The sequence below is a fragment of the Strix uralensis genome, chromosome 17 (assembly GCF_047716275.1).
Source record: "Strix uralensis isolate ZFMK-TIS-50842 chromosome 17, bStrUra1, whole genome shotgun sequence".
Classification (NCBI taxonomy): Eukaryota; Metazoa; Chordata; class Aves; order Strigiformes; family Strigidae; genus Strix; species Strix uralensis.
The window spans coordinates 14,755,571-14,771,602 of NC_133988.1; the positions used below are offsets into that span (position 1 = coordinate 14,755,571).

Genomic DNA, 16,032 nt, shown 5'->3' on the forward strand with positions numbered 1-16,032 from the left:
GAGAGATAACTTGTTCACTTCACTTTTGCTTCATCACCTCTTCCCTGCCAACTTATTTGTCTCATCTATCAGTCCTGTCTTCTCACAACCTAGACCCTGGAGCAGAACTGTTTCTGTAATATGAGTTTGCAATGTACTTTAAGGAGATACGAAGACTACAGCACCAAGGTCCTACGCAGCATTTTTGGCAGCAGACGTTTACAACAGAATTAAATATCACTGTCTCCATTTTCCAGATGAGGAATCTGCAACCTTTGAAAAAGAAGTGATCAAAATCACCACAAATTCAAATCCTTTCCTAGTTTTTAGCCACAGGAAACACTTTTTACTACTTTACACTGGTGCCAGTGAGTACCACTACAGTACACCTAACGAAGTAATAAGAACAGGACACAGATTGTATAATATCAGCTTCCTTGGGCCAATGCGCAGAAAGTATTTTACAAAACAGGAAATCTTCTTACAAAAAGACAAACATTCCTTATTTTAAGCGGATGGTTTTGTCCAAAGTGTTCAGTCACTTATTCTTCACTCCTCAAAATGAAGAATTGAAAAGTCTTAAAAAGTCAAAAGCAGATCATACTTGAACAAAAGGAATGCAGGTTAGGTTCAAGACAGGTCTTTTTTCTGTCTTGAGCCTCTTCCTTGTGTAAGACAATTAACTTGAATTTTTCATTATTAAGCCTTTTACGAGGTTCTGTAATCAATGTTTCCCTGCTACCCTGCTCTCCTTGAATTACTATGGACCAGAGTATGTTGTCCCCCTCAAGAACAGGCCTTCTTACCTTACAGTGTGTTTACAGATAATGTAAAACATATGTTGCTGTCTTGGTAACACATTCTCGCTGATTAATTAAACACTTCTTTCCCATCACATGTCATGAAACACAGATTGTCTGCTTTCTGTTTTTATTTTTACTTAAAAAGTTGCGAAAGACTTTAGCAACATGCTCACTGAGGTTGAAAACCTCGTAGTGGGGAGAAATCTAATGCAGTGGTCTTATTACTGCTACCTATGGAACACCTGTGCAATGTATGTTATGGTAAGAGAAATCAACGTCTTAATTCTTCAAAGTCTCTGTGCCTCTGCTTCCACCTGTAGTTTTTATCTTGATTTACAGAAGGGAAGAAAAGCAAGAAGGCACAAGTGAAATATGCACAGATTCCATATTATACAGGAAGCCTTTATGTACGAGTGTGCACATACACAGCGTACGCATACACGTTTCCATACGTGATTCACTCTTTCAAGCTCCTTTAAAAGAGGACTGATTTTTGTGGAGCAGGCACGTCTTATGGGATCAGGAAGGGAGTTCCTTCTACAAAGGCGTTCCCTGCATTGAGTAGTATGTAAAAAAAGCACAGAAACAGACAAAGAAAGCGAAGAGTGTTACTCTTGATAAATGATGGCAGTGCGAATTAACACAATGTGGAGGGAATGAAAAGATACATTAAGTCAGAGAATGATGCAGCTAAAATACTCTTTGCTTTAGTGATTCTGCCTGTAAGTACACTTAACAGGCTTTTTCCAAGCTGAGAAAAATTATTGTCTTAAGAAAAGTCAATTCATTTTGCTGACAAACCACTACCCAGCTGCAGCAGACTTATTCTTTGCAAACTTTTAAAGAAGAAGAAGCCACTTTGGTAAGTATAGCTTCAAATAGAACTTTGCCTGAGCTACACTGTGCTAGTCAAAGTCTGCATTGCAGCTAAACTTCAGGAGGGTCTAGGAAAAATTTTTTTAAGTAAAAACTTTTGTGGGTAATAAATACAACAGGACTAACTTCATTTCTGGTAATTGCTGGTATTGTGCTTTATGATCATATATAGAGAACGGATAGTAACGCAGATTTTTAATATACATCAAATAATAAAATTAATCTACATGATTTATCACTTGAACTCCTAATCCCTTCATTAGCCTTGTTGACTTTTATAATTAGTTACTGATCATCACACCATTGTAATGATACTGACATTATTTTGACTCAGAGTCTGGAATGTTAAGACAGCCCAACGTTAAGTCCTCGTGTATCTTTCCATCTATTAGGTATGATGTGAATAATTGAATTAATAATTTGAAAATAGCTACAAATCAAGCACTGATGCGGTATAAATATTGGAAAGCATTTGAAAGCACCAGACAGCATTGTACTATCTGCACATTAAAAAAAAAAAAAGTCTTCAAATATGTTAATTTTGGAATTTGATGACAAAAAATGTGCATTAAAAAAAGAGGCCAATCTGTTGCAATGCTGAAGCCACGTAGTTTGACAACATACTCTGAAAATGGATAAGATACTGTAGAAGCAGTTACTGCAACCTACAGTTAAAAGGAAATTGCGAGTTAACAAAAATTGATTCATCTCTTACAAATTTCCTCTTCCTTATAGCCACGTTATATTGCATACCTCATCCCCTTTCAGAACTTCAGAGCCTTCTAACTCATGGGCCTGACTGGTCTTCTGTAGCATCTGCTTTTCAGTGCTGGACATCTCTTCCTTAGCAGCCTGAAGTTCTTCCGCCTTGGCTTCCTTTTTCCGGGAAATTATAGATGCCTGCACAATCATTAAAAATGCATATGGACAAGTAAGGTAAAAAATGCCTTATTGAAATCATTAGTAAAATGTAATCCATTAAACTTCAGGCATTGCACCACTGAAACCACATTTTGACTGTCAGAAACTGATTTTCATTAAGAAATGTGATGAGCATGTCTCACTGCAAAGAAAAAAGCATCGATTACTCATTATATACCGTGGGTTAAACCACAACTTCATTGAAGTTGAATGCAGACTCCCAACTTTCTTCAGTTCGGCCAAGATTTCAAGCATACCCTTTTTCCCCCAGATTTGTGTTGATATATTTTACATTTTAGATTTACATTTCTTCACCTCGTTTTTTCATTTTCATTGAAGAAAGAGGTAGGCATTTTAGCTGCTCCATTCCTTCTACTTAGTCCCTTTTTGTGCATATGTAAGATACACCAACATGGCTTAACTGGAAAGTTATCCAAGATTTCACAAATGTCATAATAGAGATTTTTATAACTCCAACCTACTCCAACCTACAGAAATATGTTATACTAACAGCAGAACTGAGCCACTAAATCTTGGCAAATAGCTAGAAGACGATGAATAAAGCAATATAGTACAGAAATAGTGTAGATTACAGATTTTTTTTTTTTGGAGTCTAGAAGATAAAGCATTTAAAACCCAGTATTTTATACAAGACAGAATATTTAATGGTACCTAACATTTGACCAGAAGCTAACAGATTTGGGAACATAAGTATATATTAGTTCAGGGAAAAAAGAAGCATTTTTATCTTGCCAAAGTATGCTATTTAAAAATATTTTAAAATAACACAACACATTAATTTAGATGCATGCGCATGAATTCGGAGGCATGGTTGGTCTCTTCATATGAAAGGGAAAACTTAAGAAAAAAATGAAGCAAAATACACACCGGCTTTCTCACACTAGGTTAAAAGGACCAGCTTTATTTCTAAAAATATATCTAACAGAATTCTGCTGGGGGCTAGTGTCTCTGCTCTTTGCTTCATGAGGTATCTGCAGTGACAAATTATGGTACAATATATATGATTATTTTGTGAAACAGAAGCCAGTCCCTACCAGAACAAAGCAAAGACCACCATATGCTTCCAACTCACAGCAGCAACCTGAACTCCTGGAGTGGTTCCTCCATTGAACATAATTCTATCAGAAGCCAGTTGGTCTGTGGTACCAGCACATTATGTAGCAGGCTCTTCTCTCGGGAAGAAGAGCAATTCTTACAAAACAAAATGGTGCGTTTCATATTGCATATGTGATCGAACCGCAGTATATATTTTATCACAATTTTTTCCTCCCACTGATACATTTTACTTAAGCCTTTTTATTTTTTAAACCGTCACCATAAGCATCATGATGAAAATCTTCAATAAAATTAGCAGCGGTACAGGTTGCCCGGAAAAGAAATCACATTTCTGCATAAGCTCTGAAAATCTGAGAGTTCATAAAACCTTTTGATAACTTGTGAATTTACTAAGACTAGACCAGACAGCCTACTTTATAGATAGACTATTTTATAGCCTCAGGAAGAAAAAAATCAAAGAATATCTTCTTAATAGATATAACGGGAGAAATAGCATGTGGTCAAACGCAAGCAAGGGCTCTAACTGAAAGCGAGCCTTGCATCCAGGTCTGACTGCAGCAGCCAGCCCACATGCTGCCTTTTAAGAATCTGTCCACAGCTGGAGCTTTACCAAAATAGCTCCTCCACAACGATCCTTCCAGAATTACTGTGATGCAGCTGAAGGGCAACACCTAACAGCTTATGGGCAGCAGTCAATACAAACTCACTAACACGACTGAAAGCAATGGTTTGACTCAGCCCTACACATACGTAAGTACAACAGCTAGTTATTTGCTTTGTCCTCCATTATTACATATTTCTACCGATTTATGCTCAACAAAGAAAAAATCAGTATGCAAAGCAATCAGTGACTGAAATTGTTCTACTGCTTCTGCTTAAAAAATGTTTTGTCCCTTCTTACCTGTTGACGATACATGGAAAATTTACTATCAATTGGCTCATACTTCATCATTCTTTTCTCAATAAGTTGATTAATTTGTGCATTCACTTCATTTATCTGCAAGACAGAGTAGAAAACTAAGGAAATGGAGCTTTATTTCTTTGGTTTCTCCAAGAATTAAATGCTTTGCAAACCAGATTTACAATCCAGCTAGTTCCATTTTTAAAACAGAGAAACAAACCCAAAAAACTCAATGAGTCATTAAGTATTGGCCAGGAAGAGGCTATGTTTTTGGATTTCCAGTCTGTGCCTTTATGATAAGGCAGAAGCATGATGTTGGCCCTGAAAATGAAGTAAACTGGTGTATGTGGAGAGAAAATGCATGTGAATTGGTACAGACAGAAAAAAGACTGATGTTGTCACATACTGTGTAAAAAATATAATTTTATCAATCTTAACTAAAACTCGTTTTCACTCAACCACTTACCATAAGTTTAAAGGGGAGCAAATAAAGACTAAGTGATAGCAAATTTCACCAATACTTTGAAGAGTCACAGACTGTCATATTCCAGCTCTACGGTACCTTCTTTCTACTGCCACAAAATGCACCTGTTTGTCCACAGTCTCAAATTGTTGATCCTCATTCTAGCTGAAGCTTTAGAGCCCACTGCATCTAGAAACTCATAAACAGCTACCCCAGTGTACTGATTCCAGCTTTTCCAGTCCTGACTTAATGCTCCACTGGGACTCTCATCAGCCATGGAAACCACAGCCCTAGCAACCTTCCTTTAATTCTCTGCTAACTAGATGAATGCTGATAAGCAAGCAGTATAAGTATGTGCTGAAATCCAATGAAGTCAAAATGTAATGCAGGTACAGCGCTGGGCATGACCCTAACATTTCTATGAGCAATATCCATGTACTTTGAAAGCTAAGTAATTCAAATAAAGCGTTCAATAGGACTAAAAATACTCCAACACCTGAAAAAAAAATCTCCTGTAAATTCTGCTCCTTTACAAACGCTATTAGTGGTAGAACAGGCTTGAATTTGAAGATGGCATAAAAATTCCCTTCCGTGAATAAATTCCTGGTTTATATATTATAGAATGCACAATAGTAGCACGCTTAGTGCAATTCAGCTCCTTTTTAAGACACTGAGATAATAGAAGACTGACTTTAAAAAAAAATGCTGTCTAAGGCCACACAGTGATAACAGCCAAGTATATGACATGATTTTATTATCTATTAAGAAAAACATACTTCCAAAATATAACAAATTAAAAGGTTACCTCATGGAGAAAGAGAAAAAAAAAAAAACAAAAACAACCAACCTTGAAGCTTTTTAAAATATTGCCAAAAACCCAACAATACTCTTGAAAACGAAAGGTGCAAAACAGGGCTTCAGCTATGCCTAAAAGAAATAACTGCAACCACAAATACTGTTTTGATTAGAAGAAATAAACTGGGAAAGCAGAGGCTGAATCACAGAGCTAGTTTATTATTTCAGACCTAATCTACCATTTAATAATGCTGTCATCCTTAAAAGTGTAACAATTGGAATCCAAAATGCATTAGGCTGTCACTGATTTTACTTTTGTAAAAAGTAGTCTTAACCTTAGAATAGAACGTATTCTTGATGACACTTGACTGCTGATTCTTGTCTGATCCAGAAAACCTGTGGGCATTTCTTTATTACATTACTTTGGAATGTTCTGTGTGTGAATGCACAGGCTGCTCTGATGTTGATAGAGTAGCTGAACCTCTCTCTGCTTCAAGACACAAGAATAATTGTGGACGGCAGCACTCACGCTCATGGGTAAATCAGTCTCTGATCTATTACAATACTCTGTTTCCTCATTATCTATCTTTCAGAGCAAAGCCAGAGTTGGAGATCCTGGGAATATTAAAAACAAACTGATAAAAGAAGATCTTTATACTGAACAGTGTACCTAGTAGTATGTAGGACTAGTCTTCCTGCCCTAGCTAATATTATTGTAAATTTTCATCATCATCAATAGAAATAATAATAATTAGTATTCCTCTAAATTCCTCTAGAACATAATATGACGTATCTAATCTTTCATTTAGGATTATGTAAGCATGAAAACTTCACTGAGTGAAATATATAAATGTACTTCCGTGGCAACAAATCCCTCTGCACATTTTGGATATATACTACGAATAAGGTTTTTTGCTCATTCTAACACCATTTGCTTTTAACTTCCGAAAAAAACTGGAAAGGTAGATCAAGTATTTGATCCGCAGATTTTCTTTGGTCTTACCAACTAAAACAAAAGATATAGACCTGTTCCAAACACTAAGGAGTTCTGAGCCACTGCACATCGATTAAGACATAATATTATGAAGATACATCACTCAGAGAATGGTGTTCAGCGTGCCATAAACACTCTGTATGTTGGCATGAACTCCCTCGATGTCTGTGAGAGTTTAAAACAAGCAAAATCTGAAGAGAAGAAAAATCAAACCTTTATCGCTAAATTAACATCCCTGCTCATGCCTAGCAAATTGGTAACACAATTTTCTAAATAGCATTTAAGGATATGGTTGGGTTTGGTTTGGGGTTTGTTTTGTGGGGTTTTTTTAAAACTTCTCTGAGAGTTTGCATTTAGTGATTAACACATCTTCTTTGTTTTACAACTGAAGTGTTGTTCCTTTGGGAATTAAACATTTTTGCAAGGATATAAAGTAGGGATAAGAACCATAGACTATGCTACGGGACACAAAGAGTGACCTTGGTCAACTTACCTTGATTTCAAGTACACTGAGATCAGATTGACTCATAGCTGGCTCTGCAACCACCTTTTGTAAGAAATATGCTGAATTCTTCTTACTTTCAAGCTCTCTAGGTATTTTTTCAGTAACCAGGTATGAATTGAAATTTATCTCCTCTTCCAGTTTCTTCATTAAACCTTAAAAACAAATTAAATCAGTGGGCGTCTATAAAAGTAATGTAGTGGATAATTAAGTTTGATTTCACCAACACATTAAAGTATTTAGCAGCACATTACAATAAGAACAGCGTAACATTTGAGTCTTCTTTTCAACGCTCAAAGAAATGGGTAGTTACTTGATTTAGATTTTTAATCTGGATGTTAAACACTATAATAGGTATTATTATCCATCTGTATCTCTAACATAGGACTATTAACTCCTTGACAGATTCTTTTCATCAATAAACAAGTAAAACCCTTCTTACATGAAACTCTAGCTGAATCAGATGCAAAATTTAACACGCAGCATTGATACAGAAAGCCATTAACCCTCTGTGTGTCTTAAACACATCAAGACATTGGATTCTATATTACTTTTTTTGTGTTGTGAATTACATTTTTCTGAAATTTTAAAAGTTAAGAGCTAGACTTTGCTTTTGTACATGAAAGATGAGGGGCTGCAAAGCACGTCACAGCTTGTTTTACAAAGCTTGTATCCCTTCGAACTTCCCTGTCTGGAGCAGTGGAGCAAGCATCCAGAAGTTGGTCCTACTCACAGCTTGTACAGGTCATTCTTTCATGTGAAAGACTTCATCTACAGGCAGAAATTATCTCAGGGTGAATCCTTTATCTGTACAAAGATCTTAATTTGGTCTAGCTCATGTATAATTTGTTATATCCTTGGAAATTCTCCCTTAAAATAAAACTTTATTCCAATCTGGCATCTAAAAAGGCCTTAAAATGAGCAGAATTTAATGTATGCCTACTTTAAGGGTCTTTATACATTGCTGTAATACTTACAAATTGCCTCCCTGTAAATAGCCCACTGTTTTTTCTTGCAAGAACAAGTGTTTAATCTTAGGACAGTATATAGACTGAGAATGCTGAAAATAATAATAAAATAGGAAAAAAAAGAAGGAACTCCTGAGTAATGTCAAAAATTCCATTGACAAAAGCAACCCCATTTATCACTTTTGCTCTACTCAAGCCTGATTCAGGCTGCATGTCACCACGCTTATGATGATCTGGCTCTTGCTAGGGAGAGTAATTTCGCCTCCTTAACAGATAATTTATAAATAAACACAGGTGCATATAGATAAGAACAATACACAGCTAGAAAAATGGGATAGAATAAAATAAAGCATCTATTTAAATTACATTACACAGTCTTCCACTGACAACAGGCAGTTTAGTGCAATTAGTCCTCCGAGACACCTGTGCCAAGGACTACAGTAAAACTTGGATGTTATATGTCAGATGAGAGTGGGAATAGGTATTTCAGAATATTTTTCATGATCTAGATGACTAAAAGGTAAGTATCCCAGGTACTTTTTAAAACTACTTGCTAGATTTGGGTTGGGTTGTTTTTTGGGGGGAGGGCAGTTCTCTCCATCTTTGGGAGAATATGGAATTGCCAGGAAATGTCAAGAAAAACAAAAAATTCACAATCTCTGTGTTTCATACATTGAACAGGCAGAGAAAAGCTTGAGTACAGAGATACAATAGTACAGCTGGTGTTGCTGACACAGAGATGGGAAAGGATGTAGGCGAAAGCGGAGTTTTTGGTTCCCAAACCCTGCTGACCATATCACTGACTGACAGAAGGAGAAGGTCAGAACAAAGTGAAGTACAAGCCTAGGAAAAGGGGCCCCGTTATTCTGCCACCATTTAGCTCCAGAAACACTGCACTGATCGATCCTCCTCACCCTCTGCTCCCAGCTCAGACTGAAAGCTACTCAGCTTAGCTGCCAGAGAGGAAATAAGCCATTAATTCTTGAGAAAGCCTCAAGAACTAGAAGAAAGAAAACAGACCCTAGGGAAAGCTGCATTGCTAACAAAGTCAAGTCAACACAAACTAAAAATGAGCGGGAATTCCTCTTTTGCAGCAGTTTAGTTTGTTGATTTCTGTGTTTATGAAAAGCAACACTACCACATGATCTTTTCCCCTTCGTGGAAAGGTCATTTATTTTGTGCAAAACAAACAGCATCAGTACTGGTTTCGAATGGTAAGCGGAGTTACTCTGTGTGTGCAATAGCCATTATGTACTTGGCACTACAGCTATACCCTGAGGAACACACTTGGACTTCCTGAGAGAGAATTCCCACTTCTTTCTTCCAGAAGAACTCAATTCCAGTCTTCCTCAGCCCACGACAGAGCTGGGCAGGAGGGACCACATTTTAATGTCTCACTAGGAATCTACCACCTCTGCAAATGCAGCAAAGCTTCCCACATACACTGTGAGCTGAATTATCACCTCAGAGCTGACTAGGAACACAACTCCCAATTTCATATTTATAACCAAGAGCTTTGGTGTGGAAATCAAAGTGATATCAATTAAATTATTCTGATATTAAATATTAATATTTTTATTTCAAACTCATTTCTTGTTTTCCTCTTAGTAGCAAGAAAAATCTGCATATATAGCCTATACTTATGTCTTGCACTACTCCAGTTTTCTTATAAAAATGTACATGCCTAACTAATTTATTGTAGATATGACACCAATCGCAGGAAACAACCATGCCTAAACAACTGCTTTCATAAGAGCAGGGACCTACTGACTTCACAGGATATAACCTTGATCACTATCTAGATTTAGTTCTCAGATAACCTGAGAGCTATTACCAAGTTTTAAACACTGACCGGTTCTGCATCATGCTTATTCTTCACAGTGCCACAAGCAAGGAAGCAAGTTAAAACTTGACAGCTTGATGGGGAAAGACATGATGATGTCAACATCCCTCATGACTAATGTAGTTTCTTTCCTAAATACATTAGATATATTTTTCCTCCTATACAATTCAACATATGAAGAATTAACTACCTAAGAACCATTTTTGCTGCTTAACAGAACCTTAAAGAACAAAATATAGGGCAGCTCTTGTTTTAATTTTTTTTCAGTGAAAAACATTATTTTTTTCAAATTCCCAGGCTAGAGGAAAGAAAAGCAAGCATACTTTAAATCTTTCCATTACACATATAAATTCTGTTTTTAATGTTTTAACATTGACTTATGGTTACAAAATCTACATACGTAAGCTGCACAGAAAGTCTGGCTCTGTGCCCTAAGGTTATTTTAGCAAGGTTCTGCCAACCACGTATTTACATGTGGGGAGCTATTAAGAGCAACTCCTCATGTTTTCCATTCAAATTTTTTTATTATTATTACAAAGAGAAGGATGGGAGAAAAAGTTTCTTAGTGCTTGCTCAGTCATGTAGGAAAGAGGCATGTTTCTCTACATAATTCTGTGAATGGATCTTCACTCACCTAGCACTCAGATCCCTACTTCTTTTCCTTCTACAGGCTGCCAATTGTGCATCTTCTATCAAAACCATTTGCAACAACAACTGATTTTTTTAAAAAGGGGGGGGGGGAAGAAAAAAAAATAGAGGAGCACTCATTTTATAGACTACCTGCCAAGACTTCATTTAATATCACATAGGAAGCCCACAGCAAAGGCACATCTAGAACAGACTTCCACATGGCATTCACCCCCATCAAAGCCTTCACTTCCCTTTCTGCCACCATCCTCACTAAGAGTGCTGAAATTATTCCCTCCACAGCTTTCATTTCCAATTTCTCTGTATTAAACAGAGGCCTGGGACATGCAAACACTGACAGATTATCATTGAATCATCCCTTTGATATCTCCCTGAAAAACTAAAAAGCTCCCAGAATTTGCCATTGTAAGTTATGCTTTCCATGTTTGTATTTATTACTGATGCTCTTTGGAATCTCTCTGACCTTTCAACATTCTTCTTGAATTCTGGTCAGTGGACACAGTGTTGCAGTGATGGACATATCAGAGCTAAAAAGAGGGTAATATAACTCTTCTATTCCATTTTCTTCAATAAATAAATGCATGGATAGCACCAAATCTTTGGCACCGGGAGCTCCAGTTCTATAATTTTTACATCACAAGTCCTTTTCGGAGTCACTTCTTAGAAAAGAGTCCCACATGCTATAACTAAGTTGAATGTACGTTATTCATAGAGGAATACCGTGGCATTTGGCTAATCCTTAAAATATATACTGCTGGCATGGACTTGGCTTACTAAGCGATTAAGGTCACTTTGAATCAACAGTCTGCTCTCCTCATTGCTCAATCATTTCCCCAATTTTTATTTCACCTGACAATCTCACCAGTGATCATTTGCTATTTTCTTTCAGGTATCTGATGTAAATAAGAAAGAGTCAAACACTGATTTTGGCATGTCACGATTAGAAACACATCCACTTGGTGATGATTCCCTGAATAATTTTCTTTCTAAAAGTTTCAATAAACTCCTTTTAGCAGAGGTTATGTTGAATTTTTCCTGCCTTGTTTGTTCTTCAAAATAGGGTGCAAGTTAAGAGTCAATGGTCTTAAAAAAAGTCAACCATAGCAATACTATTAATCTTACCCACCAGACTTGTATTCTTATCAAAGATATCAAGTTAGCTTAAAAGTGCTTTACCCAACCTTGCATCAATTAACAGTGACTTTATAATAAATAAAATAATTTAAAGATGGAAATAAAGTTCCACCTAATCCATTCTCCTTTACCAAATACATCTCTAATTTTAATTGTAATGTGGACTGCAGTGTTTGTGGAGATCATTTAAACTTGGAATTTTAGGGAAAGATACTTCTGTGGAAAAGAAAAATGTTAATGTTTTCACTCAAATGGAATATTTAAACAATAGCATCCTAAATGTCTATTTTTCACCAAGTGTTCAGAATAACATAAAATAGACATCGATACAAAGCAACTCCTCTTTGACTGGTATCTTTGAAGTTCTCAGTGCTCTAAATCTATCACTGCATATTAACTTAATGAAGTATATAAATTACACATTTCACTGTTTATCAACAATCATCTTAACACATTCTTTTAATCAATATTTTCAAGCTAGTCATCCACTTCTTCATATTTCTGCCAATAAAGTGAACAATAATGTCCTGTAAAATGGACAGAGATCAAGAATTTCAGTAATTCATTTTGTTTCTTGGCATTAACAATTTGTGTTTGTGCCAGCAGAGATATTCAAAGCAAAAAGATGGCAATCTTGCTGAGAAAGCATGAGCTAGATTATTCAAACTCTACTGGTCAGTGTTAATAAAAATACTATTCATATTCAGAACAACAACACAAAAACCCCCAGAAACAGCAAATTCATGTTACTTAGTGCTACCAGCAGCAACTGCCTCTCTGTAGGTAGACAACGTACTGAAGTTAATAAACAGGAAAGGAGTGTACTGTGGAAACCAGTATGACCAATTTTGGTCTACAAAACATCTCATAACAATCAACTGCTTTTCATGATACAATACAAAGTCTTCTAAATATTATTATTTCTAAGTGTTAAAAACCTACTAACCATAAGCTGTATTTTCCTGGCACAGCTAAAGCAGGCTGATGCTAACTGCATGTTAATGATACTCATGAATACGCGCTAGTTGCATTACTTAAAGAGTTCCTTTACATTTCTTTATCCTAAATTAATTGTAAGATGAAGTAATCAAAGCAGTTTGCACCCGTAAGACAAACAAAAATGCTTCCACTCACTAACAACTTTTATCATTTTAACTTGCTCTGGAAATAAAAACACCTGAAGTATTAAAAATAGAAGAAAATTATTTTAAAAGGAAAGTAACTTCCAGTGAAAATCCACACCTACCAACCAGCCGTTGAATTGTCAGCATACAAGCTCTACTGATACGAGTAGGCAGCTGAGGTACCAAACTGTAGCCAAAGGGAATTTTTAAAATAAAATAAATTGTGCTAACTGTAGACCAACAAAGCTTTTAAAATAAATGGAATCCTATGCAGTGCACTGTGGTCACCTAATTTCAATTATTTAAAACACACAGTTGGCATTCTGTAACTGCTACTACAGGCAGTGTCTTTGTAACTACTATGGGGAAAAGCAATTACAAAGCTAAGTCCTGAAGTCTTTGTTTGGGCAAAATTTCAACACAAGTTTTCTTTAAGTAATGACTCCAAGTTTTTCTTCAGAACATCTAAACACTTTCTTTTCCCCTGCAAGCAGGACTCAAGATAAGGAAATTAAATGTTAACTTTATCTTTATTTTCATCTCAATGATTAAATGACACATTTACTGGCTTTTTATTATGTTACCTTTGCTTCTGTGAACTGAACTCATCAAGTTTCCATTGGCCTTAAAAAAAACCCAGGAACTGAAATAGAAATGTTGACACAGCTTTGCTGTATAAACTCTCCAATAGCTACTGCAAAAATGGAACAGTTATAAAATCCACTGCAGGTCCCTTCGAGTAAAGAAGACAGTTCAGATACTCTTTTAGTTCCATTTGTGGTTCAGCAGCTGATGAGCGTCGTAAAAAAATTAAAGTAAAATTACAAAGTAATGACAACACAATGTGGTGGTGACTGAAAAATATTCTCTAATTCAAAACAGCTGCCAAGGCAACAGGAATATTAAATGTACTTGGAAGAGCAGGACAATGACTTACTTTACTAAGTTTAAATCAATAAATAGTCAGATTCTATCATTTTAGAAGTAATTTATACATATAATAATCATTCTATGGCTTTTTTTTTTTTTACCACAGCAAGTTAGAATGCAGCTGGAAAAGCCCTGTGAAAAGGACCATTCTGAGTCTTACACCTTCACACTACCTCATATACAGCAAAGTATTCCCCTATAAATCAATCCCAATGCCTGTATGAACAGCACATAAAACCTCTATCAATCCTGTGATGTGTTATTAACAACCAACTGCAAGAGAAAAACCGAAAGGGCTTAAGCGATTTGCCAAAGATCACATACATCTGAAACACTGAACCCTAAACTGACTCCCAGTTCTGTTGTCAAACTGCCAGGCTAATCCGCGTTACATTTCTTTCAAAGTGATTAAATCATCACAAACCTAGAGGCTGTCAAATTGTAGCCTTTGAGACAGCTAGTTATGCGCTTATCTAGTACCTGCAATTCCTTCCCACCTGCTCGTTTTATAAATGATCATAGAGTACTAACTTGCTCCACAAGTAGTATAATTTATTTTGCTGAGGTTATTTGCAGACTGAGATACCACTGAAAATGAAGAGAGGCAATCTCACTATATTAATACAACACAGCAACATACAACTCAAATGAGCTAGTTGTATAATGAGAACAAAGTATTTTCATATGTAAACAGATTTATTCATATATAAATAAGCTTCAATATATAGATATATCTCGTATATATACTTAGAAACATTATCACATATAAGGGTTTGTGTATATATATAATCCATGCTCAATTAAAAAAGCTTAATTAGGAAGTAGCTTTATTTTTGGTACCATACAAAACTACAACATAACTGCACTACAAAAAGAAACAGGCCTTAAAGCTTTTCAAACAAAGTATTTTATAGAAAGTAACTAGAAAAACAAGCCTACACTGAATAAAAACATAGCATTCAATGTATTTGTATGTACACTGAGAAAATTTTGAAGAAGCAGTATTTCACCAATGCCCAATTACAAATACAAGAGGCATAAAACCTTAGAAAAGACAAACGTCTGATTTAGTAAGAGGTTTCTGCTTTTTCCAACCGTCTGTAATTCCAACTGTTTCTTTCTTGCAGAGTATTATGGTTAGTATTCAGTATTTAAGTGTTTTAAGATTTTTAAAAAAGTGGACCTCAAAAATATGGCATCATCAGGCTTAGGATCTCCAGCATGTGCCTTTAGAACACGAGTTATTTCTTTCTTCAGATTCTCTTAAGTTCCCATATGCTTTTTGGCACTACAATATTACTGACAGCCATCCAGTTTTGATTTAATTTCTAACCGAGAAGCATAAACCCCCAGCTTTTATAGATTACTACTTACTTTCAGGTTTTGAATCCACTACTGCATGATGCATCTCTTTCAGCTGGAGCTGTGCTCTTTGTAGTCTCTGCTCTGCATGGAACAACTTTTGAGAGAGAATTGGACACACATAAGTACAATCCTTTGAAATGCATATTTAAACAACTAAAACAAAAGAGTATCAAAAAGAATCCCAAATATAAAAAATGGTAGCTGTAAGCATCTGGTGATTATCTGTTTCACAAGAGAATGTGCCAAAACAAATTTTCAACAATTGGCCTGGGTTTACTTGATATCCTCCAGTGTTAATTAAGGGAAGTATTCTTATACTCCCAAGTGATATTTTCTCTACGGCAGAAATTCATTAAACAATTTTCAACCAAAAATATGAGTGGCTTGAACATTAGAACAACAAAAAAAATAGACAGCTAGAATCAGGATTGCAGCAGGTAATTACCCTTATACTGCAGTTCTTCACTGCAGCGGAGTTGTCACAGCAATCCACTGTCCAACTTGAGAGCGCACTGGAAAGCTTGTTGCCAAACACCCCCCTGTTCATTAGCATTTTTGTGATTTGGAGAGACGTGTACTAAGAACTGGAATTAGCTGGACATCGCATTCATTTTACTTGTGATCTCACTCAGGTTCAAGCAAAGACCCAACAGCTTGAAAGCCTACTGATACACATTGATTCCACATCCAGATACAGACTGCAATACTA

At 36.0% G+C, this 16,032-nt stretch overlaps 1 protein-coding gene across 3 annotated transcripts in view; it reads right to left on the bottom strand.

Annotated features, from left to right (window-relative positions):
• The window catches only part of IFT81 (intraflagellar transport 81), a 45,901-nt gene that overhangs the window by 22,292 nt on the left and 7,577 nt on the right, over positions 1–16,032 (bottom strand). For all 3 annotated transcript variants that reach the window (XR_012631349.1, XM_074887756.1, XM_074887757.1), the window contains exons 8-11: positions 15,333–15,417; positions 7,303–7,466; positions 4,558–4,653; positions 2,412–2,558 (exon numbers count right to left, since the gene is read on the bottom strand). Coding sequence is in view for 2 of the 3 variants with exons in the window: in XM_074887756.1 (XP_074743857.1) it covers positions 2,412–2,558; positions 4,558–4,653; positions 7,303–7,466; positions 15,333–15,417 (492 nt within the window). In the remaining variant the exon portion in view is untranslated. The remainder of the gene's footprint in view (positions 1–2,411; positions 2,559–4,557; positions 4,654–7,302; positions 7,467–15,332; positions 15,418–16,032) is intronic.